A 23,073-nucleotide genomic window follows, 5' to 3' on the forward strand; every position below is an offset into this window, starting at 1 on the left:
GCGGCCAAGAGACGGGACCCTTGTTTGTGTGGGCCACTGGCCCTCCAGTCACTCGAGTAGGTGGCGAGGAACTTTCGCAACGCAGGCACAAGAAGCTGGAGGCGTGCCGCCGGAATAGGCGCGAGCCGGCGAGGGGCGTGAGCGCGTGGGCGGCAGGCAGGGCGCGTGCGCGGCGGCCCCGAGCTCCGATTGGCTCCTGCGGGCCGGAGAGGCGGGGCCGTGTGCGGCGCTTCCTCCGCCTCTGCTTCCGCGTAGCAGCCCCGGGAGCTGGAGCCGAAGTGGGATTCAGAGTGCCGGCCGGCGGTGAGGCCGGGGCAGCAGCTGGCGGCCGGGGTCAGGGCAGGAACCTGGACTGAGGCGGCGGGCGCTGCGTCCCTGCAAGGTGAGGGAGCGGCGACACCCTGCACGGGCCCCCGCCCCGGACGGGGGTGCGCCGTGCCGTGCCTGGGCACCCTGGCGAACCGAACTTGACCCGTCTTCTGACCACCACGGCCCCGACCCCTTCCACCTGCCCCGACCTCCAGTTGGCTGAGGACTCCCACCCCTGACCGCGCTAGTCAGCACACCAGTGCCTCCAGCCCTGGTTGTTCACCTTCGTAGATCAGTTCGGGACCCCTTCCTTACTCAGTGAGAGCTTGAAGGGCTCCGGACTCTCCACTAGCTGCTTTTTCTCTTTCCCTCTGCAGATGGACGGAACAGAAGGCAATGGGGGGCAACCCGGCCCCGCTGATCGGTCCCATCGAAGCAGCGTGTCCTCCGTGGGAGCCCGAGGTGGGTCCCTGTCCCCAGTCTTCTCCCCGCTGTACCCTCCTAGGGCCCCAGCCCTGAGGAAGTGGCCCTGGTTTGTCATCTCTTTCAGTGAAGAGAATCTTATTTATTAATTAACAAATAAGGTCTGTTGAGGTGTGGAAAAGTGACAAGTCAGTCAGGTATTAGCTATACTTTGCACCTGAGGCATTTGACACACTGACTTTCTGAAATCGGTCAACTAGCCAGAGGCCAGGCAGGATTGGAACCCCGAGTATATTGGCCTCGAAGCTGAGTGCTTCTTCATGGTACCTGTGGTTCCAGTGATGGAGAATTGAATCTGGCTGCTCTTTCAAGGGTCTCCTTTTGGCTCCAGGCTCCAAATAGGCATCCCACAGGCTGTCACAAGGGAACACTCAACTTTTTGGATTGTACTTCTGTTTGACACTGAAAGGCCATCGTGTTGAGTCCTGAGTCTTAAAGAGTCCCAAGGAAGCTGAGCGCTGGAACTGGCTTTACCCTGGGGTGGCCTTGAGAATCCTCTGTCCCCATGTTAGCTTGGGCCAGAGGGAGATAGTGATTTGCTTAAGGATGATAGCTCTCTCCCTCCCTGCTTGATTTACTAACTACTGTAACCTCAGGATGGGTTCAATCTATCTCTGCCGCAGTCCCACCTGTAGAATGTTCTCCTTCGGGGGAGAAGCACACCAGAGTCCTTGGGGCTGCCAGGGGAGTGTGTGTGGGTGCAGCAGCCCTAATTTTGAACTTCTGGGGGTTAGGGTGGGTCTAGGCTGGTCCCTGGGCTGGAATTGCTAGGTTTCTGGGTGGTTTGAGGGTCTTCAGTAAGTCCTAACAGACAGCACTCTTCACGGGGTCCTTAGGGGATGCCGGGGCTCTGGCTCTGGAATGTAGCCTTGGTCATCCTAAGGGTTGCAGGGTGGGGGCTGCAGCCCCAGAGCGGGGAGTGGAGGGCGCCTGGTTGGCATGCCTGGGCAGTGGGCCCAGCTGACCCTGCCTGGCCTCCATCGCAGCAGCCGACGTGCTGGTGTACCTGGCGGATGACACAATGGTGCCCCTGGCCGTGGAGAACCTGCCCTCGCTCACTGCCCATGAGCTGCATCAGGCCGTCCGTGAGGTCCTGCAGCTCCCGGATGTTGCCCTGGATGCCTTTGCGCTCTGGCTTGTCTCCCCTCTGCTGGGTAAGAGTTGGCAGTGAGAAGCCCAGGGGGAACGGCTGGAAGGGCGCTGACCAGTGGGGAAGGAAGGGGCAGCTTCTGGAACCTCTGGCCGCTATACATCGGGGGAAGGTGGGACATGTTTGTGTCCTGGAGCTGGCCGTGGCTTTCAGGACCCAGAGCCCTGAGAGGTGGCCTGGCTCCTCTGCCCCCGCCTCTCTTTTCTTTGTGCTGGAGGCAGAGGAGGGGCCAAGCCTACCCCTCAGCCTCAGTGCTGCTGGAGCCTGCACATCAGGAGGAGTGGGGGCGGCGGACAGGGAGGGAGGGGGCGCGTGTTCACCGAGCACGTGGTCTGTGCCACAGCCTGAGCTGGCATTTTGCAAGCAGAGTTTCACCTTATCCTCATGGCCCAGCCTGGTCACGCAGATGAAGAATTGAGGTTTGGAGCCATGGGACCAGTGAGTGGTGGGACCAAGATCAGAATGGAAGCCTGGGTGGCCCCCAGCCAGCCTCCTTGAGCTGCATCCTGCTCCGTGGAGGCAGGGAGGAAGGTGGGACCCGGCCCAGGAAGCAGCCACCCCTGAGGATGGGACTTTTCCTGAGGGTTGGGAGGATGAGTGGGAACCCAGCTTCTCTGCAGGGGGCCTCCAGCCTTGCCTGGTTTCTGGCCCGTGATCACCCTGTCCTGCCCTTTCAGGCTGAGATCCCAAGGCGGGCGGGTGGAGTGGGAGTGAGGGCAGTGGGAGCCCTCCAGCCCGCAGGCCTGGGGGACATGAGGTGGGGGGGGAATGGGGAGCTCCCTGGGGCCTCAGAATAGGGCTTCTAGCCTGCTGGCTTGGTCAGGAGAGGGACCAGGAGAGGATGCCCCAGCTGGTGCCGGGACCACGCATGTTTTCTGCACTCATTCCCCTCCCTTGTAGAGCAACAGGGGCAAGAAGGGTGTGCCTGGTCCCTGGGCCCCTAGGAGTTTGTGCCTGTGCCCTGGAGGGAGGGTATGCCCACTTGGTCGGAGAGGGAGTGCCTGTCTCCCCACCCCCACCCTCTAGTGGGAGCTTCCTGCCCAGCTACTGCTCTCGCCCACCCTCTTCCTGCTGATCCGTCTCTTTCCGCTGCTCCCCACCCAGCTCAGCTGCCCCTCCTTCACCCTTCTGGCTGTTGGTCAGGACCGCGGGCCCCTTGGCTCGTGTCTCTGCAAAGCTGGGGGTGGTTTCATGGGGCCCCTGCCCTACCTCAGGCTCCCTGTCCCTGCAGTGGGGCAACTCACTTCCTCCCCCACTCCCTCGTCATCGCATTCCTGCTCCCCCTTCACCGGAACATGAATGGGCTGCCTGTGTGGCCCGTGGGTCACCCTGGGGCACCGCCCCATCCCAGAGGCCCCAGCACAGAGTCAGCGCCCGCTTTGTTCCCAGGCTGGGTTCAGGAAGGCTGAAAGGCCGCTTCAGCTTTGACTTGGGCCCTCAGAGCTGTTGGTCCCGCACCACGCCCGGAGTGGGTGACATATGCCCCAGGGACGGGGTGCTGTCTGCTGGAGCCGCCCTTCAAGGTGGATGTTTGGGAGGGTTTGACCTTCTGCATGCCATTGTCACTCTGCATGGAACAGGGCTCCAGGGACTGTCAGTCTCGTTGGGGTGGCAGCCCCCAGGCAGGAAGGCCCCATCTGGAAGCGTGGGACGGCAGGGTCAGCGCAGTCCTCTTCTGATAACGGGAGTCCTCTGAGCTGCTGGGGCTCGGGGTGAGGCTGGCTGGGGACCGTGGACAGTGTCCCGGGGTCCCAGCTAGCCACTCATCTCATTCGTCTCACAAGTATGTGCAGAGCAGCCCGCCCACAATCTCGTACTGGGCAGAGAGCTAGACTCTGGGGGTCCGGTGAGGAACAGGAGTGAAAGTGTCCCTGCCCTCAGGGGACTCACGGTCTGAAGTGTGCCGGGAAGGCTTGCCAGGAGCAAGTTGCCAGGAGTGCTTCCTGGTGGAGCCACTGATCCTGGCGGCAGCTGGGTGGCATGGCGTTGAGGCAGGGAGCTTGCAGGATGGAAGATCAGCTGGAGCCTAGAGCCCCCGGGGGAGTTGCTGGGGTGGAGGCTGGCGGGGCAGAGGCCCAGGCAGGGCCAGGAGCAGGGGAGAACAGCCCCTTGGCCCTTTGGGCCTCAGTTACCAGCTTTGGGCTCTGCTTCCTAACGGCGGTGCTGGAGCCATCTGTACCACCGGCCCCAGCACCTTCCGTCTGCCACAGCCTCTCAGCTCCAGCCCATCCTGGGCACAGTAGGGAACAGTCAGAGGCTGACTCTGCCTGGAACCTGACCCCCTCTCATTGCTGTGTGGCTTTGTTTTTTTTGTTTGTTTGGGTTTCTTTTTGTTTCTTTGGCTGAGCCACACTGCATGCGGGATCTTAATTCCCAGACCAGGGATCGAGCCCGCGCCCCCTGCAGTGGAACTGCGGAGTCTTAACCGCTGGACTGCCAGGGAAGTCCCTGTTGTGTGACTTTGGACACACCTTAACTTCTCTGAGCCTCATTTTTCTTCTCTGAGCCTCATTTTCATTGGATGAAATGAGGGTAGGGTTATTGCAGGGCAGTTGCCTTTAACCACTTGAAATGGTTCTGGACACTTTGTGCCTACTTCAGTTAATATTGGTCATGACTGCGTCATCGTTGCATTGTTGTTGTTGTTAGTGGGTGGCAGTCGCACTGGTCAGGGCTTCATGGCCGCTTCCCCTCTCGTCCTGCAGAGGTGCAGCTGAAGCCCAAGCACCAGCCCTACAAGCTGGGCCGCCAGTGGCAGGAACTGCTGCTGCGATTCACCGACGCTCCGGACGATGACGTGGCCATGGGTCAGTGCTGCTGCCTGTGCGTCCCTGTCTCGGGCCCACCGGGGTCTGGAGCACGGACCCCGGGCCCAGCCAGGCCTCCCCTGGCAGGTGGAGCTGCCCTGGCTGAGAGACAGGGCCGGCATCTCCCCCAGAGGAGGGAGGGATCCCTTAGAGGAGCCCCGGAGGGGTGGGCTGGGGGCACAGTGAGCAGCTTGCGATAAGCCACGCCCCCTATCGCTGGACAGCCCGGGGGTTTTCTGAGTGGTGGTGGAGGAGGCTTGGGGAATGGAGACTGGGCCAGTCGGGGAGAGGGCAGAGCTGGCTGCGTGGGGCGGCCGGCCGGTGACCCCCTCCTTTCTCCCCAGATGAGCCTTCCCTGCAGTTCCGGAGGAACGTGTTCTTCCCCAAACGGCGGGAGCTCCAGGTGAGGCAGGGATTCCCAGGCGGTACCACCCAGGTCTGGCGCCCTGTGTCCAGCCTCCCCTTGTCCTGACCCCTGGACACTGGTGCCCCTCCCAGCTGAGCCACCCCTCCCTGCCACACCGGCCTGCAGATCCATGACAAGGAGGTCCTGCGGCTGCTCTACGAGGAGGCCAAGGGCAACGTGCTGGCCGCTCGGTACCCATGCGACGTGGAGGACTGCGAGGCCCTGGGCGCCCTGGTGTGCCGTGTGCAGCTCGGGCCCTACCAGCCTGGCCAGCCCACTGCCTGTGCCCTGAGGTGAGGGCCAGCGTGACCTGAGGCAGGGGCCCGAGGTGGGGAGGGTGACCTCGGAATCCTGGTTACAAGTGGTCTTGCCAGGTCCTGGAGTCAGGAGGCCCTGACGCTGTGTGACCTTGGGTGAGTCACCCCACCTCTCTGAACCTCCTTTTCCTCGTCTGCTCTGGGCTGAGGGGCCCGGGCAGTGGGAGATGGGGGAAGTGACGTCCGTGAGAGGACCCCCAGAGGTGTGTGAGGGTGGAGCCCGGCCTCCGTGTGAGGTCAGGGGGAGTTGGGCTTGTTCTTTTTTGGGGGTCGCAGCCAGGGTGTGGCCAAATACCGAGTCCCAGTTGTCAGTGACAGTCTCACTTAGTCTCGAGCTCCAGGGATGAGGCCCCATTTCCCGGACGTTCCAGTATGCCGGCTCTGTGCTTCCTACCATCTCTCTAGAAGCCGTGCTCTTTGCTGTGTGAATTGGCAGGGCCTGGGGTCGTGACGATTGAGCTACCCTGGAAGCAGACCAGGCTGTCTCTGAGCTCCGTGGACAGTGATCTTAAGGTTTAGAGATATTTCCAAAGAAGATGAACTTTTTTTTTTTTTTAAACTGGTAACAGTTATGTAGCCTTTTTTTTTAATTTTTTAAAAAAACTTACTTATTTTATTTATTTTTGGCTCCATTGGGTCTTCGTTGCTGCGCGCAGGCTTTCTCTACTTGCGGCAAGCGGGGGCTACTCTTCCTTGTGGTGTGCGGGCTTCACTGCGGTGGCTTCTCTTGCTGCGGAGCGCTGGCTATAAGGCGCACGGGCTTCAGTAGTTGTGGCGCATGGGCTCAGTAGTTGTGGCTCGTGGGCTCTAGAGCGCAGGGTCAGTAGTTGTGGCACACAGGCTCCGCTGCTCCGCGGCATGTGGGATCTTCCCGGGCCAGGGCTCGAACCCGTGTCCCTTGCATTGGCAGGCGGATTCTTAACCACTGCGCCACCAGTGAAGCCCTGAAGATGAACTTTGAACACAGCCTGTCCTAGACCCAGGGCTCTAACCCACACCAGCCCTTCAGGGTACAGTTGTGTTGCGGGGGGAGGATGCACAGAGACAGGGCCCTGTGTCGGGGCCCAGCAGGGGCTACCCTGGGCTCAGTGGAGCCTGAGTGATCCCAGCTGAGCTGGCTGGAGGCTGGCAGCCGTAGAAATCCTGGCTCTCGTGATAGGCATGTCTGGTCCTATTGCAAGTGACAGCGAATCCAGCTCAGACTATTTGGACTTGAGGGACTTTGTCAAGAAATGGACGGGTCTGGGGTGATTGAGGTGCAGGGGCTCCAGTTGGGTACCCCCAACCTGCAGATCCTGTCCTCACTCTCCTCGCCCAGCCCTGTGTCCTCTGGGCCAGCTCTCAGTCAGACAGGCTCTTGTCTCGTGGTGGCCAGGTGGCCACAATAGTTGCACATTGGCAAGGAGAGACCTCATCCCTCACGTGACCAGAGTTCTAAGACTCATCTGGTGACTGGGCCCACGTCCACCCAAAGGAGACAGAGTGGCCAGAGTGCTGATTGGCTGAGGCCCAGATCCTCCCTTAGGACCTGCCATGAGCCTGCACAGATGCTGTGGACTGACAGTGGGAAGGCGGGATTTCCAATGACGAGTGGGCGCTGTGGCTGGAAGCAGGAATGTTGGGGGACAGATGATGAAGATGCCTACGGCAGCCCTGAGAAGTGGGGGCAGCCCCCTGGATACCCCTCCTCATGCCGCCCTGCAGTTGGGCCTCTCTGGGCATCAGGGTCCTTCCTTGCGTCAGCCCTGCTGCAGGGCCAGCCATCCCTTCCCATGGCCCGGGGTGTTGGTCCTCCAGAAGCCCCTGCGGGGACCCCTCCCCTCTTTGGTGACAGTGACAACCTCGGCCATATTTGTTCGGCACCCACCACATGCCAGGCGCCTGCCGGCACCCGTCCATATGAGTAGGGATCCGTGTCCTTATTTAAACGTGGAGACGTAGACTTGGAGAGGGCGCTCACTGCTCTTAGGCTGGGCCCTGGCTGCAGTCCACCTGGAAGGGCCAGTGCCTGGCCAGAGTCAGGGGGCTGCCTGAGGGGGAAGAACGGTGCCGTCACGCCAGGATGCTTCCCGACTCTGTGTGTGTGATTGAAAATGCCCTTTCCTTCATGAACCTGTGCTGATGAGTTGTAGGTTGGTGGTTTTTTTACCTCCCTATTTGGTAGAACAGAACATTGATAGCTCTAGGACCACTTCTTGGTTGCAAAATCACCAGTTTAGAAACTGAAACCTTCCTCTGGCCACAGTCTGCTTCTGGGGTGGGCCTGGTTTCAGCTCTCATCCCGGTCTCCAGACTTCTCCTTCAGGCCTCTCATGCTGCAGGGTTCTCGGCAGTGGGCTCTCCGGGGGTCCGTGTGCAGGGTGCCCCCTGCCCTCCCCACGCCCTGGGAACCTCGGCGCCTCCCCAGCCTGCCGGCATGGAGCTGCCCTCATGCTGGGCCCTGTTTTCCTTCCTTCACAGGGAGAAGCTGGACTCCTTCCTCCCTGCCCACCTCTGTAAGCGGGGCCACGGGCTCTTCGCTGCCCTCCGGGGCCGTGGGACCAAGGCCGGAACTGGCGAGCAGGGCCTGCTGAACGCCTACCGCAGGGTGAAGGAGGTAGCCGGCAGCGAGAGCGAGCACGAGGCCTCCCTCAGCCCCCACTACCGCGCCTACCTCCTCAAGTGCCACGAGCTGCCCTTCTACGGGTGAGCGGCTCCCTGGCCGCGGCCACAGCCCCAGGCCCACTGTCCCTCCCTCAAGACCCGTGAGCCCATCTCCGTTCCCGCTGAGCTCTGTCCTCACGCGAGGTGTGTCTGGATGCCAGCACCTGGGGCCCCGCAGGTCCCAGGCTGGACACTCGTCCTCCGCCTTCCCCATCACGGGCTAGGACACCAGACAGGTCCTCTCCTTCCTCCTGCCGCAGCCACGTGGTCCATGGACCTGCCCACCTCCCCCTCGGCCAGATCTCATTCATGGAGGCACGTCTAGCCAATAGCTCTTGTGTGCCTACTGTATGCCCGCACCCTCTAGGTGCTGGAGACCTCAGTAAACAAAAGAGACCGCCATCCCTGCCCGTGAAGAGGCCGTTCTAGTGGCGAGAGAGACAGCAAGCAGTAGAAGCCGAGAACAGACTACAGGGGGGCAAGGGAGCAGCTGGACGGCCCGTGAGGACAGTGGCCATACTCCACAGGGTACTGTGGCTCAGGCCGCACGGCGGTACCGCAGGAGGGGAGACGCGGCCAGATTCCAGAGACGTTGAGGGTGGAGTTGAAGGAATTTGCAAGATGTGCAGTACAGGAGGTGAAGGAGAGCAGGCAGAGAGGACTCCAGGTTTCTGCCTGAACAGCTGCAGGGTGGCCTTGTCATCAGCTGAGACAGGATGGTGTGTGGCGGGGGGGCAGGTCAGGGAAGTTCGGGGGCTTGTCCTTGAACGTGTTGATTTTGAGATGCTCTCCAGCGACCCAGGTGGCGATCCTAGCGGGCATTTGGGTTTCTGAGTCTAGACTTGGGTAATGGGTGAGTCATCAGCATGCAGGTGCTGTTTGAAACCAGGAGCCCCAGCAAGTGAGTGTGGACCAGACAGAGAAGGAGCCCGGCCAGCAAGGCGGGAGGGTCTCCACCAGCCCGGCGAAAGGAGGTGTTGAGGAGGAGGGAGTGACCAAGCCTCAGGTGCTGCTGCTTCAAGGTCAAGTTCAACAGGTCCCGAGTGGCTGATAGTTGACCTTGGCTCCAGCATCTTGGGGGTAGCAGTGGGTGGAGGACAATGAGAAAAAGAATCAGTGAGTGTAAGCAGCTCCTCAGGAGCTGCGCTGTGAGATGGAGCCCAGAGGCGGAGCAGTAGTGTGGGTGTGGGGCAGCAAAAGGTCTCTAGCTTTTATGGTGAGTGAGATGCATGTGGCCGCTGTTTGGGTTGCTTCAGTTTCCTCAGCGGATTAGGAGTCCCAGCCCTGAAGCGAGCCTGTGGGAGTCTTCCTGGAGTGGGAGCACCGGGCCGTGCTCTTGGAACTGAAGGTAGAGCGTGCTTGTCTCCAGTCCTGTCCTCGGGGCTGCAGGATTTTTTTTTATATATATAAATTTATTTTGTTTTTTTATTATTTTTGGCTGGGTTGGGTCTCCGTTGCTGCGCACGGGCTTTCTCTAGTTGCAGCGAGCGTGGGCTGCTCTTCGTTGAGGTGCACGGGCTTCTCATTGCAGTGGTTTCTCTTGTTGCGGAGCACGGGCTCTAGGCACGTGGGCTTCAATAGTTGCAGCACGCAGGCTCAGTAGTTGTGGCTTGCGGACTCTAGAGCGCAGGCTCAGTAGTTGCGGCACGTAGGCTTAGTTGCTCGGCGGCATGTGGGATCTTCCTGGACCAGGGCTCGAACCCTGTCCCCTGCATTGGCAGGCGGATTCTTAACCACTGTGCCACCAGAGAAGCCTGGGGCTGCAGGATTTAACTAGGGCTCTGGCTTAGCCAGGGCTGAGGGGGCGTGTGGGCGAAGGCCCAGGGCAGCCAGAGGAGAGGAAGAGGCCGTGGCCGGGCAGGATGGAGGAGGGACAGCTCAGCGGGTGGGTGTCCTAAGGTTGATGCGCCCTTTCCCTTTCTTGGTGTCGAGTCCTGAAGCTGCTTCTCTGCCTGGGCAGCCCCTGGGGGACGGTGGGCAGCGGGGCTCTCCCAGCCTCCAGCAACCACAGCCTGCAGACCCTGAGCCCTTGGGCTCCTGGCTGTTCCCTGAACGTAACTTGCTTTGTCCCACACCCGGGTTCATGCTCTACCCTCTGCCTGCAGTGCCTACCCTTCGCTGTGCCACCCAGTTCCTCCTCCTGCCTGATCAGCTCAGATGCCACCACCTCCATGAAGCCTCCTTCTCGCCGCCCCCTCAGTTTCTCCCTCCCCTGGGGTGGGTTTCCATTTAACTTCTGTCACCCAAACAGCTTAAGCTTCTCAGGTGCCTGGGACAGGGGCTGGCCAGAGCATTCCCTGGTGGGTGAACCCAGACCCTGGGCCATCTGTTCTCGCTGCTGGAGGGGACAGCCTAACCCCACTTTCCCTCCCCAGGTCTGCCTTCTTCCACGGCGAGATTGACAAACCAGCCCAGGGCTTTTTGCACCGGGGAGGGCAAAAGCCGGTGTCTGTGGCCATCAGTCTGGAGGGTGTGCATGTCATTGACAGCAGGGAGAAGGTACCTGCTGCTCCTTCAGGGTGGGACCTGGAGTGGGGGCCTCACTGGAGAGGAAGGGAGTGGGGTCATTACCCAGGCCTTCCTGGTTCCCTTGGGCTTCTGGCTGGCCTGGGAGCAGGTGGGCGGCCTGTCTGGCCTCCTTCCCTCAGATGTCCCTGGGGCTTCCACTGTCATCCCGGGGGCTTCCCTGGGTCTGCTGTGGGTCAGCTCTCCTGCCCAGCCTGCTAGGCAGGGCGGTGGCGTGGACAGGGGGAGGCTGCAGCTGGAGACAGGTGGAGAGTCTGGTAGGGCCTGGCTGCTCTGCCTGGCCAGTGGCTGGAGACTAGCTGGTGGTTTTCCAAAGAAGCCCTGGGAGCTTCTCCTGCGGGACTGGGGGCCCTCCTTCCTGCATTTGGTGCTGGTTGTCTCGGCTGCCTGTGTAGGAGGTGGTGTCGGCAGCCTGCCCTGCGGGCCTCTCTGCGCCTGGACAGGGGTCCCTGCTAAGCCAGCAGAGAAGTTTGGGGGAGACTTCTGGTTGTCCCCAGGGAGGGATCCCAGCCCTTCCTGGGCATCTGTGCCCCAACATGCCGGGCCCACATCCGGCCTCCTGCTGAGATGCTAACCAGCTGATCGCAGGGGAAAGGCCTCCCCTCCCCACCTTCCTTTCCCCGAGTCACTACCCCAGCTGTCAGGAGCTTGACCCACTGATGAGAAGTGCGTGGTTTAGGGGGTCTCATCCTCCCTGGACCACAGCCTCCTTTGAGGGTCTGATGGAAGCGGGGCTTCTTCTCCTGAGAGAAACTGACACCTGAATTTAGGCTCAGCCTTGGAGGTAAATAGCCTGGCCAGGTGTATCCTCCTGGCGATGCCCGCGTGGGATGGGGCAGGGGAGCAGGCCTCTGCCCAAAGGAGTCCAAGCTCTGTGTCTCCCGCTGGCCAGCACGTCCTGCTGGGCCTGCGCTTCCAGGAGCTGTCGTGGGACCACACCTCTCCCGAGGAGGAGGAGTCTGTCCTGTGGCTGGAGTTCGACGGGGACAATGAGGGCACACCGGTCAACAAGCTCCTCAAGATCTACTCCAAGCAGGTAGTGGTGGGTGTTGCCTGCACTGGGGGTGGGGATGGGGGTCGGGGAGGGTGTGCTCAGGGCGTCCCAGACTATTGGAGGCTCCAGGCTGGGTGGCAAGGAGGTGAGAGGGCTGCTGAGGGCCTGGGGACCAGGGGGCCAGCTCCTGCTGACTGGGAGCCACCCTTGCGGGTTCGGAAGGCCTGGCCAGGTGGTGGGGCAGTGGTTGGTGGAGGGCTGCCCGGTACTGTGTGACCAGCCCGCACTGGCTCCCTCGGTCCTTGAGCCCCCCGTGAGCGGGGCTCTCAGGTGACGAGCAGGCATGGAATGGCTAAGACCCCTCTTTGCCTTTGTTTCACTTTCATCCATTGGGCACCTGGTCTTCCCAGCCAAACCTTCATCCCCGCCCCTTCCCCTCCCACCCTGGTTTCTCCAGGAGAGCCCTTCCAGGACTCAGGGCCTCCTTGCTCTCCGCCCCAAGCACAGAGACGGGCTCCAGGGACTCCTGTGAAAGCACGTGCCCCCTCCTGGGGGCCCGCCACAGCCAGGCTTCTCCCGTTGCTCCCTCTACGCCTTCCTTCCCACCGCTGCACCCACTGCTCCAACCCCAGCAGCCTCTGCCCTGCTACACCCGATACCCGGTGCCTGCTCTTGCTCCTGCAGGCTCCCCTCCTGGGCCCTACGGGCCCCTCCCACCTCCTGCCCTTCTCCCCCTGTCTCCCCTGCTGGGCCTCCTTTCCAGGGCCTCGCAAGGGAGTTCTCTCCCTGTCCTAGCTCTTCCCTCTCTCGTCTTTGAACACTCGGCCGTCCCAACCTTTATGCTGATGACATCACATTTTCTACATCACTCTTAGTTCCCCGATCAGGGAGCAAACCCATGCCCCCTGCAGTGGAAGCGCGGAGTCCTAACCACTGGACCGCCAAGGAATTCCGTAGAGTTCTTTTTTAAGTAAACATTTTATTGAATTATAATATACATGTAGAAAAATGCCCAGCTCTTTTTTTTTCAATATATAAATCTATTTATTTATTTTTGGCTGCGTTGGGTCCTGGTTGCTGTGCATGGGCTTTCTTTAGATGTGGCAAGAGGGGGCTACTCTTCGTTGCCGTGCGCGGGCTTCTCATTGCGGTGGCTTCTCTTGTTGAGCACGGGCTCTAGGCGCGTGGGCTTCAGTAGTTGTGGCACGTGGGCTCAGTAGTTGTGGCTTACGGGCTTTAGAGCACAGGCTTAGTAGTTGTGGCACACAGGCTTAGTTGCTCCTCGGCATGTGGGATCTTCCCGGACCAGGGCTCGAACCCGTGTCCCCTGCATTGGCAGGTGGATTCTTAACCACTGCACCACAAGGGAAGCCCCCCAGCTCTTAATCTCAACAAATTTCCCCAAAGAAACCCATGTAACACCTTTCAGATTAAGAAAGACCCCTTGAGCCCCCTCCCAGCCTTGCCCCCACCAAGGGACCTCCGCATCCTGACTTGTGTCACCCCAGAGTCATTCTGCCTGGTTTTGAGCCTTAGGGCAGTGGGTTCCCACAGTGTGTTCTGTTCTGCCCGGTGTCTTGCGCTCAGCCCTGTGTCTGTGAGCTCCATCCTCGTCCCCACTGCAGGTGGCAGTGCTTTGGTCTTTCATGCGGCTCTCGGGTGTTCCCACATGTGAATTTGCTGCTGTTGACTTTTCCATACCATAGCGGACGGGCACTTGGGTCTCCAGTTTGGGACTGTTGCAGACAGTGCTGCGTGGTCAGTGTTGCACATGTCCTCTGTGTGCGCGTCCAGGTACGCGCCCAGGAGCCGACAGGCCGGGTCACAGGCAGGTGCTGTGCTCGGCGTTCACCCACGGTGGCTGGATGCTGGCTGCGGCAGTAGTTAGTACTGTCATCGTGAACGTTCAGCCAGTCTGGTGGGTGAGGAGGAGTATCTCCTTGTGTTTTCTTCCTTTATTATTTAGTCACTTTATTGAGGTATAATTTACAATAAAAGTGAGTTTTAACACGTTCACACACCCTTGTAACCACTGCCACCACAGGCAAGCTGTGGAGGTGCTTAGATACATCCATGTATCTTTCTAGAGGGGAAATGTCTATTCACGTCTTTTGCCCATTTTTTTTTTCTTTTGCCCATTTTTTAATTGGCATTATTTCCATCACCCCCAAATCTCCATGTGGTTTTAATTGACAACACACACACACACACACACACACACACACACACACACACACACACACACGCACACTAATGAGGTTGAGCATCTTTTATGTGTGTATCCACCATCTGGATACCCTGTTCATTGAGGTCTTTTGCCAATTTTTCTTTGGGGTTGTGCTTTTTTTTTTTTAATTGTTTTGTACATTTTGCTTCTGATTTAAGACTCACCTCTTCACCCGCTACTTGACAGCTCCCCTTAGCTATCCCTAGAGTTCAGCTTTCTCCAGAATGTCATAAACACATGCATCATAGTTACCCAGGAGAAACGGAGATATATGTCCACACAAGACTTATACTAAGATATTCATAGCAGCTTCGTTTGTCATAACCAAAGAATTGGAAACAACATAAACGTCTGTCAACTGGTAGATAGATAAACAAATAGTGGTCCAGCCCTGCAGTATCTATACTGTATGCAGCCTTTTGAGCCTGGCCTCTGTCACTAAGCTTCATGCTCCTGAGATTCGTCCACATTTCGTGGTGTAGCGGTTCGTTCCTGCTGATTGTTGAATAGTATTCCGTTGTATGGATACACTGCAGGTCAGCTCTTCACCCACTTGTTTGGGTTGTTTCCTGTTTGGGGCTTTTGTGAATAAAGCTGCTCTGAACATTTGAGTACAGGCTACCGTGTGGGCGTGTGCCTTCATTTCTCTTGCATAAATACCTAGGAATGGGATTACTGGACTGTATGATAAACATATAATCAGCTTTACTAGAAACTACCAAATGGTTTTCCAAAGTGACTGCACCATTTTGTTATCCCACCAGCAATGTCTGAGAGTTCCAGTAGCTCCGCATCCTTGCCCAGCACTTGGTGTGGTCAGTTTTTGTTTGTTTGCCATTCTAATAACTGTATGGTAGTGATAAGTCATTGTGGTTTTAATTTGCATTTTCATAATGACTAATGATGTTGATTATCCATCCGTGTGTTCATTTGCTATCCATAGGTCTTCTTTGATGGAATGTCTGATCAAATCATTTGTCCTTTTTTTTTTTTTACTTTTTTTTTTCTAACATCTTTGTTGGAGTATAATTGCTTCACAATGGTGTGTTAGTTTCTGCTCTACAACAAAGTGAATCAGCTATACATACACATATATCCCCATATCTCCTCCCTCTTGCGTCTCGCTCCCACCCTCCCTATCCCACCCCTCTAGGTGGTCACCAAGCACCGAGCTGATCTCCCTGTGCTATGTGGCTGCTTCCTACTAGCTATCTGTTTTACGTTTGGTAGTGTATGTATGTCCATGCCACTCCCTCACTTCGTCCCAGCTTACCCTTCCCCCTCCCTGTGTCCTCAAGTCCATTCTCTATGTCTGCATCTTTATTCCTGTCCTGCCCCTAGGTTCTTCATAACCAATTTTTTTTTGTTGTTGTTTTTAGATTCCATATATATGTGTTAGCATACGGTAATTGTTTTTCTCTTTCTGACTTACTTCCCTCTGTATGACAGGCTCTAGGTCCATCCACCTCACTACAAATAGCTCAATTTCGTTTCTTTTTATGGCTGGGTAATATTCCATTGTATATATGTGCCACATCTTCTTTATCCATTCAGCTGTCGTTGGACACTTAGGTTGTTTCCATGTCCTGGCTATTGTAAATAGAGCTGCAATGAACATTGTGGTACATGACTCTTTTTGCATTATGGTTTTCTCAGGGTATATGCCCAGTCGTGGGATTGCTGGGTCGTATGGTAGTTCTATTTGTAGTTTTTTAAGGAACTTCCAAACTGTTCTCCGAAGTGGCTGTATCAATTTACATTCCCACCAACAGTGCAAGAGGATTCCCTTTGTCCATTTTTTTTTCCTTTATCCATTTTTTAAATTGGGTTGTTTTCTTACCAAGCTGTAAGAGTTCATTATATATTCTGCCTACCGGTCCCTTATCTGATATATATTTTGCAGATGTCTTCTTTCAGTCTATAACTTGATGTTTTTTCCTAAAAAATGTCTTTTAAAAAGATGTTCTTAAATCTTCCAGTCCATTTATTTTATATCTCCATTTATTTGTCTTTGATTTCTTTCACTAACATTTTATGGTTTTCAGCATACAAGTCTTGTGCATCTTTTATTAGATTTATCTCCCCCTCCCCCTTTTTTGGTGCTACCAGAGATGGTACTATTTTTAATTTCAATTTCCAGTTATTCATTGTGGTGTATAGAAATGCACCTGATTCTGTTACCATATATCCTTTTATCCTGTAACCCTGTTGAACTCACTCACTATTTCTAGTATCTTTTTTGCAGATTCTTTGTGATTTTCTGTGTGGACAGTTACATTGTCTATGAACAGGGACAGTTGTATTCTAACTTTCTAGTCTGTTTGCCTCTCAGTTGTCTTGGCTGATAGCACTGCCTCGGACCCCCGTTACAGTGGTGAGTAGGTGTGAGCAGACATCCTTGACTTGAGGGGAAAGCATTCAGTCTTTTTTTTTATATAAATTTATTTATTTCTTTTTGGCTGTGTTGGGTCTTTGTTGCTGCTTGCGGGCTTTCTCTAGTTGTGGCGAGCGGGGGTTACTCTTAGTTGTGGTGCGCGTGCTTCTCATTGCGGTGGCTTCTCTTGTTGCGGAGCGTGGGCTCCAAGCGTGCGGGCTTCAGTAGTTGTGGCACACGGGTTCAGCAGCTGTGACGCGCGAGCTCTAGAGCACAGGCTCAGCAGTTCTGGCGCACAGGCCTGCGGCATGTGGGACCTTCCCAGACCAGGGCTCGAACCCGCGTCCCCTGCATCAGCAGGCGGATTCTTAACCACTGCGCCAACAGGGAAGCCCAAGCATTCCGTCTTGCTCTGAGTAGGTGTGGTGTTAGCTGTGTGTTTTTCATAGACGCCTGTCGTCAGGTTAAGGAAGTTCCCGTCCATTTCTAGTTTGCTGAGTTGTATCCCGAGTGGATATTTCATTCTGTCGGATGTGGCTGAGGTATAACGGCAGCGTCCCCGAACCTCAGGAGCATCAAGCGGTGTTAGAGAAACTCAGAGGGCTCAGGGCCTGTCCCCACCGGCTGCCCGCTGCCCAGCGCCCCTCTCAGCTCAGCACAGTTCCCTCGGGGAGGCGAGGAGGCCGGTGTGGAGCCCGGACCCGCCTGTGCACGGTTCCCTGCCCTGCTCTCCCTGCGCAGGGCAGCTTGTGTGGCTCTGGGGAGGCCTCGGGCCACCCCATCGGGCAGCTGGGCACCAGCTGCCCCCTTGGCCTCTGACCCTGCTCCCCAGCGGGTTCTCTTAGGACACGCGGCAGGCATCTGTTCACCTCAGTCCCTGCTGTGTCCTGCCGCCTGCAGCGGGGTGACACTTCATAAACACATGCTGCCTAAGCGACACCACCTGCTGGCAGCTTTCTGTCTGTGGGTCTGCAATCCCCTGCCATCCCCGCCATATGGTGCCCAGACCGTGCCCGCTGACATCTGGTCACATCACCTTTTATGTCAACATGCATAACGTTTCCAGTCTGTTGAGAAGACGTCACTTTAGAAGAACGTGCCCAGAGGGAGCCGCTTTCCCCGCCCGGTGACCTCACCACCGCCTTCTCCTTGACTGCGGGTTCTTCTCTCAGCGAACGCACAGGCCCAGAGAGCCCTGCCCCCTCCTCCCTCCCGACCTGCGCCTTCTAGCTAGAGTGTTCCTTCTTTCCCAGCCCATCTCTGACCCCTGAAGTCCCCCCACATGGGAGGCCTCCCCTGCCTCTGGCCCACAGAGCACACCCCCCTTCCTTCTCCTTGCGTAAAGGGTGTTGGTTTCCTCATTGCCTCCCCCACCAGAGGGCAGGGGGCTGTGGGTTCGGTTCATCTGGCTCTGCAGCAGGTAGGGAGAGGTGGGCCTGGGCCAGGGCTCCCCCCGCCAGGCCTCACGCCGGCCCCCTCTCCTCCCCAGGCCGAGCTGATGAGCAGCCTCATCGAGTACTGCATCGAGCTGAGCCAGGCCGCGGAGCCCGCCACCCCTCAGGAGAGCGCGGCCGGCCCGGCCTCGGCCCCTGGCTCCTCACCACCCCCCACTCAACACCCCCAGCTGCGGAGGCAGGGCAGCGTGGTGTGCAGCCGGATCCAGCATCTCTCCACCATCGACTACGTGGAGGAGGGTGAGTGACCCCCTCGCCGTGTACACGTGTACCTACGCGCGTGCACACGCATGCCATGGGGAGCTCTGGAGGGTAGGGAGGTGGGGAGCAATTCCAGACCCGGTGAGTTAGCCTCCAGCGGCAGGACCTGGCTTGGGGCGTGGGGGGCAGGCTGGGCACAGGTGTCCCATCGTCTGAGCTCTGCGACAGGGAATCTGAGGCCTCTGGGGCTCTGGCAGTAAGAGCCCTTCTCCGTCCCTTCTCACTGCTGCGTCCGCAGACGTGTCCAGATGTGAAAAAGTAGAAATTACCAGTGTCTGTTATTAAAGGTGTGGGTACAGGAACGATGGGCCCACACCCTGTGGGATCAGTCCAGCTGGTAAAGATGCCATACGTACCCTAGCACACTGTGGTGTCTTGGATCGAGTCCCAGAACAGACAGCGGACATTGTGGAAGAACAGGTGAAATCCACAGGTTTGCCGCTTAGTTGATAAAGCTGTACCAGTGTTCTTATCTATGACACAGACCGTGGTAACAGCCGGACCGTGCTGACACAGGAGAGGCTTATGAGGATATGCAAGCACTCTATGTATTATCTTTGCAACTTTTCTGTAAGTCTAGAATTATTCCAAAATAAAAAGGGTTTTTTTTTTTGGTTTTCAAATGGCAAGAGGTTCACAAAATAGCACTGAGTAGAAAAAATCAGGTACTAGGAGAAAATCAGGCACGAGTACTAGGTACTAGGTGCTCATTAGCATGCGAGACAGCGTCCACGTGCACAGGAGGGAGGGACCCCTTTGCAGCCATCAGCTGCTGTAACTTTCGTTTTTTCTTCGTGCTTCGTTCTGGCATTTAAATTTTTACAAGCATGTCATTTTTATCATCGGAAAAAGCAAAATAATTTATAATTTTTCTCTGACACACTTGTTACCACAGTTGCTGTCTTCCTCTCCTAGTGAGCTCAGCCCCTTCCCCCGCCATCCCCTGTTGGTGGACATCATAGTTACAGTTGACCCTTGAACAACACCGGTTTGTGCTGCGCGGATCCACTTACACGCGGGTCTTTTTCAGTAGTAAATACTGGTTGGTTGAATCGGTGGATAAGGAGGAACCACGGGTATATGAAGGGCCAACTGTAAGTTATACCCAGATTTTCGACTGCGCAGAGGGTTGGCATTGTCCTAGGGCTGACTGTAGTTCTCAGCTACTACAAACAACGTACCTGTAGCCAAATCCTTACCTGGAATCTGAACTGTTTCCTCAGGATAAATTCCTAGAAATGGGGTTGCTGGGTCAGAGTGTGTGCCCACTGTGCCCGTCCCAGGAGGAAAGGAGGCACCTGCCTTCCCCACCCTCACCCACGATGGGTGTTATCGTCCTGAGGGGTGGAGAACTCACTGGAGTTAGGGTTTGGATGCTGGTGAAGTGGCATCGTTTCTACACGCTTGATCACGTACAGTTTCTTCCTGCGTTGCTGTTCATTTCTGTTGCCTGTTTTTCTTTTGTGGCTTGAGTTTTTAAATTAACGTCTTATGTTAATATGGTGTATTTGTCAGAATTAATGAACCGATATGATGCAGTATTATTAACTAAAGTCCTTAGTTTTAACCTAACGTCCTTTTTCAGTCCCAGGGTCCCATCCAGGACACCACCCTACATTTGGTTGTCATGTCTCCTTAGGCTCCTCTTGGCTGTGACAGGTTACTCAGACTTTCCTTGTTTTTTGATGACCTTGACAGTCTCGAGGCGTACTTGTCAGGGATATCGTAGGATGCCCCTTTATTGGAATTTCTCTTACGATTTTCTCATTATTAGATGGGGTTATGGGTTTGGGGGAGGAAGATCACAGAGGTAACATGCCATTTTTACTACATCATATCAAAGGTACCTTATCAACATGATTTATGACTGTTGATATTAACCTTGATCACCTGGCTTGAAATTTTTAACTTTTAAGAAGTCTTTTTAGGGACTCCCCTGGCGGCCCAGTGGTTAGGACTCCAGGCTTCCACTGCCGGGGCCCTGGTCGGGGAACTAAGATCCTGCAAGCCTCGCAGTGAGGCCAAAGAAAAAGAGGTCTTTTTATCTCATTGAGGGTTACCTTCAGCCAGTAGTATGTGTTATAGGTATTTTGTGGGTTTGGCCTGTTCTTTTTTTCTTCTTCTTCTTCTTTTTTTTTTGTAATTGAATTATAGTTGACATACAATATATTATATATTGTGATATATATAGTGATTTTGACAAACATAGTGATTCAGTATTTTTATATGTTACAAAATGATCGTAAGTCTAGTTACCATCTGTCACCATACAGAGTTATTACAATATTATGGACCATATTCCATATGCTATGTATTACATCCCTGTGACTTACAGCTGGAAGTCTGCACACCTCTCTGGTCTCTTCTTGAACAGGTTTAGACAGCACAGCAGGCCCAGCATCAAATGCAAACCCTGGTGGCCTCTGATTTGGAGGCTGGCCACCCACCCCACATGTCCTGTCGTTGGTGGGAGAGCTGGGGTGGGGCTGAGGCTCAAAGCCGGCAGGAGTGAAGAGGAGAGCTCATCCTGAACAGGCTCCAGAAGGGGCTCCCCTGGGGCTGGGCCCCCTCCCCTCAGCGTGTCCCTCTTGCTCCCCGACAGGTGAGCAGATCAAGCGGGTGAAACCGAAGCGCAGCACGTCCTTCTTCAGCCGGCAACTCTCCCTGGGCCAGGGGACCTACGCCGTGGTGCAGCCCACCGAGAGCCTGGAGCAGGGCTGAGGGCCGCGGTGCCTGGTGGGAGGGCGCGGGGGCAGCCCCCGGGCGTGGCCCAGCATCATGCTACCTGAGGGGGAGCGCTGGGAGGAGGGCAGCCTCAGCGTGTGGACAAGTCACTTCTGTACCCGGGACACTGCCCGGGCTGCGCTGTGCAGAGCCAGCTGGGGGCAGCCGCAGGATCCCTCCTGCAGCCTGCCTGCCCTCCCTCTGGACGCTGGGCCCCGCTGCAGTCTCAGGACCAATCTGACCAGGCACCGGCCGCCCCCTCCCACCCAGGGACTCGCCTTTGTGCCCCTCTCAAAACGCACAGTATCCCCTGCCCTGAAGTCCCCGCTGGAGGCAGGTGTCCCCACTGGAGGAGGAATAGGGCTCAGGACACTTGGGCGTACTATGTGTCTTTGGTCTTTCCCCTGGACTTTGGTGACCACATCCCTGCATTCCTTCTGCTGCATTCCAGCCCACACCACCAGGCTGGGACGTGGCCCTGCGGGGAGAGGGCAGGGGGCCTCCCTGGACTGAAACACAGCAGGAACAGCGAAGGTGAGGCCCCCACCAAGCCCTCCCCGGCTGGATGAAACTGGATGGCCCCTGCGCCCCTCACTCAGGCCTCTTTTGCGGGCAGGAGACACTCTGACCAGAAGGAAAGTGTGCTTGCTCATCTTTGGTGATGCCACTGTGCTGGGAGCTGGCTGTCCTGTGGACCAGCAAGTCCACTGGACCCACGGTCCACACCCGGAGGAGCTCCCAAACCCCCTTGGGCTTCAGGTTTTAGTTTTGATCTTTCTTTGTCTGCTTTGGTTCCATGAAGCCTGTGAACTTGGGCAACTCACAAGGTTGCTGCCACCAGCCTCAGAGCCACTGGCGCTCCTTCCAGGATGGCGCTGTGGTTTCACCCAGCCTGAGCCAGGGGGCCGGCCCATGCACGGGAAACCCCAGGACGGGAGTGGTCTCCTCCTTCCTGAGGACCTTGTAGGTAGGCTGGATGTGGCCTGGGCATGGCTCTTCCCACACCCGCCTGCCTTCCCCCAGATGAGCTGGCCGCGGGGAGGGCCTCCCAGCCCTCGGGCTCCTCCGTGGTAGGTCCCTGGCTTTCATGAGCGCTTCCTGGGACTTGAGGCAGTCCCAGCTCAGCACAGGCTTTGCTTTGTCTTCCCTTCCCAGGGGAGAATGTGGGAGAGGAAATGTGAACCTCTTGTCTCTGGATTTCCAGTCACCTCCTTCTCTCTTTGGTGACTCTTGAGCATTCCAGATGTTTCGAGGTGGCTTGCCTTTCAGCAGTAGGGACTGTTATCTGTCAATACACAGGCATCTCCAGTCCTTTGGAACGTCCTAGCCGTAGGACACCTCATCTCTCCTCCTGGAGCCCCTCCCCGGCTCCCAGCTCACTGTTCTGATGCCAGGTGCATTCTTACCTGATGGGTTGAGGGGCCTGGCGGGGTGGGGGGGGGGGCGGTGGTGTACACACAAACTACTTGTTTTGACTCTTCAGCCTCTTTTTCCTATTTTCTTAGCATCCACTGTACCTTAACTTTTTCTGCCTGCCCTTTCGTGCAGAGCAGTATCTTACTAAGTGTCCTTCGAATATTCTTATCCTTTCGTATCATGTGACTTATCAATAATAAAATCAATTTCCAGCAAATTTTGGGGTGGTTTATGGTGTGAAATAACGAGAGTGTGTTAATTACAGCCTGGGAGTTAATTATAGGCTGTGTATTGGGATGCAGCCCGCTGGGCTTGCCAAGCTAGACACAGGTGGAGAACCCAGAGTAAAGCTTTTTAGTCTCAGCGGTTGGTGAGGGACTCCCAGGGTGGGAAGGTCCAAGGGGGCTTTTGGGGTTCATGGTGGGAACCAAGGTGACAGCTCCGCAGGGAGCAGGGGAACAAGGAGCTGGCAGTGGGCAGGCAGACGCTTTGTCCCTGTCCAGTGAGCCTAATTGGCCCGGCCTGCTGGACGCTGTGCCATCAGCTCGCACCTCACGCTCTGGGCTTGGGACCCAGGGCCCAGTCTGGATGCCAGTGCCTCAGGGGAGAGGCCAGAGAACCCAGGAGGTCTGGGGGTTTCTCCTGCCAGCCCTGAGGTCTCCTCGTGCCCCGGGCTTGGCCAGGAGGCAGTCTGTTTCCCACAGGTGCTGTTGGCGGGTGGGCACGGGACAGCACGAGACCCACACACCAGAGCACTGGAAGCGCCGCAGGAGGCAGCAGTGGTAACTGTGGGCTTTGGCCCTGGAGGGTGGGCACTGTTTGGGGGCTTGGGGTTCACACTGAACATTTCAGGAGCTGGAAGGAGGAAGCCATGTGTCCCGGTAATAGTGCGGTTCCAGGACTAGGGCCCCTCCCCTTGGGCGTCTGTGACAGTGAATGGGGTCCTCAGTGTGGCATGGGCAGCAGGACACCATGGTCGTGG

The 23,073-nt window shown here is 56.7% G+C and overlaps 1 protein-coding gene across 1 annotated transcript; it reads left to right on the forward strand.

Moving 5' to 3' along the window:
• The first annotated feature begins 266 nt into the window (after positions 1–266).
• Positions 267–22,299, forward strand: FRMD8 (FERM domain containing 8). The gene is made up of 11 exons (XM_060019232.1): positions 267–382; positions 687–771; positions 1,779–1,946; positions 4,648–4,749; positions 5,094–5,152; positions 5,282–5,448; positions 7,933–8,157; positions 10,491–10,614; positions 11,534–11,677; positions 17,726–17,930; positions 20,554–22,299. Exons 2-11 carry the CDS (start codon positions 687–689, stop codon positions 20,670–20,672), a joined length of 1,398 nt encoding a protein of 465 aa, XP_059875215.1. The 5' UTR covers positions 267–382; the 3' UTR covers positions 20,673–22,299.
• The last annotated feature ends 774 nt before the right edge of the window (positions 22,300–23,073 follow it).

This window comes from Delphinus delphis, chromosome 8 (genome assembly GCF_949987515.2).
Source record: "Delphinus delphis chromosome 8, mDelDel1.2, whole genome shotgun sequence".
Classification (NCBI taxonomy): Eukaryota; Metazoa; Chordata; class Mammalia; order Artiodactyla; family Delphinidae; genus Delphinus; species Delphinus delphis.

Coding starts and splice junctions, on each gene's coding strand:
- FRMD8 (XM_060019232.1), top strand. CDS start 687: ATGGACGGAACAGAAGGCAATGGGGGGCAACCCGGCCCCGCTGATCGG. Junction 8,158..10,490: donor CACGAGCTGCCCTTCTACGG/GTGAGCGGCTCC, acceptor TTCCCTCCCCAG/GTCTGCCTTCTTCCACGGCG. Junction 17,931..20,553: donor CATCGACTACGTGGAGGAGG/GTGAGTGACCCC, acceptor GCTCCCCGACAG/GTGAGCAGATCAAGCGGGTG.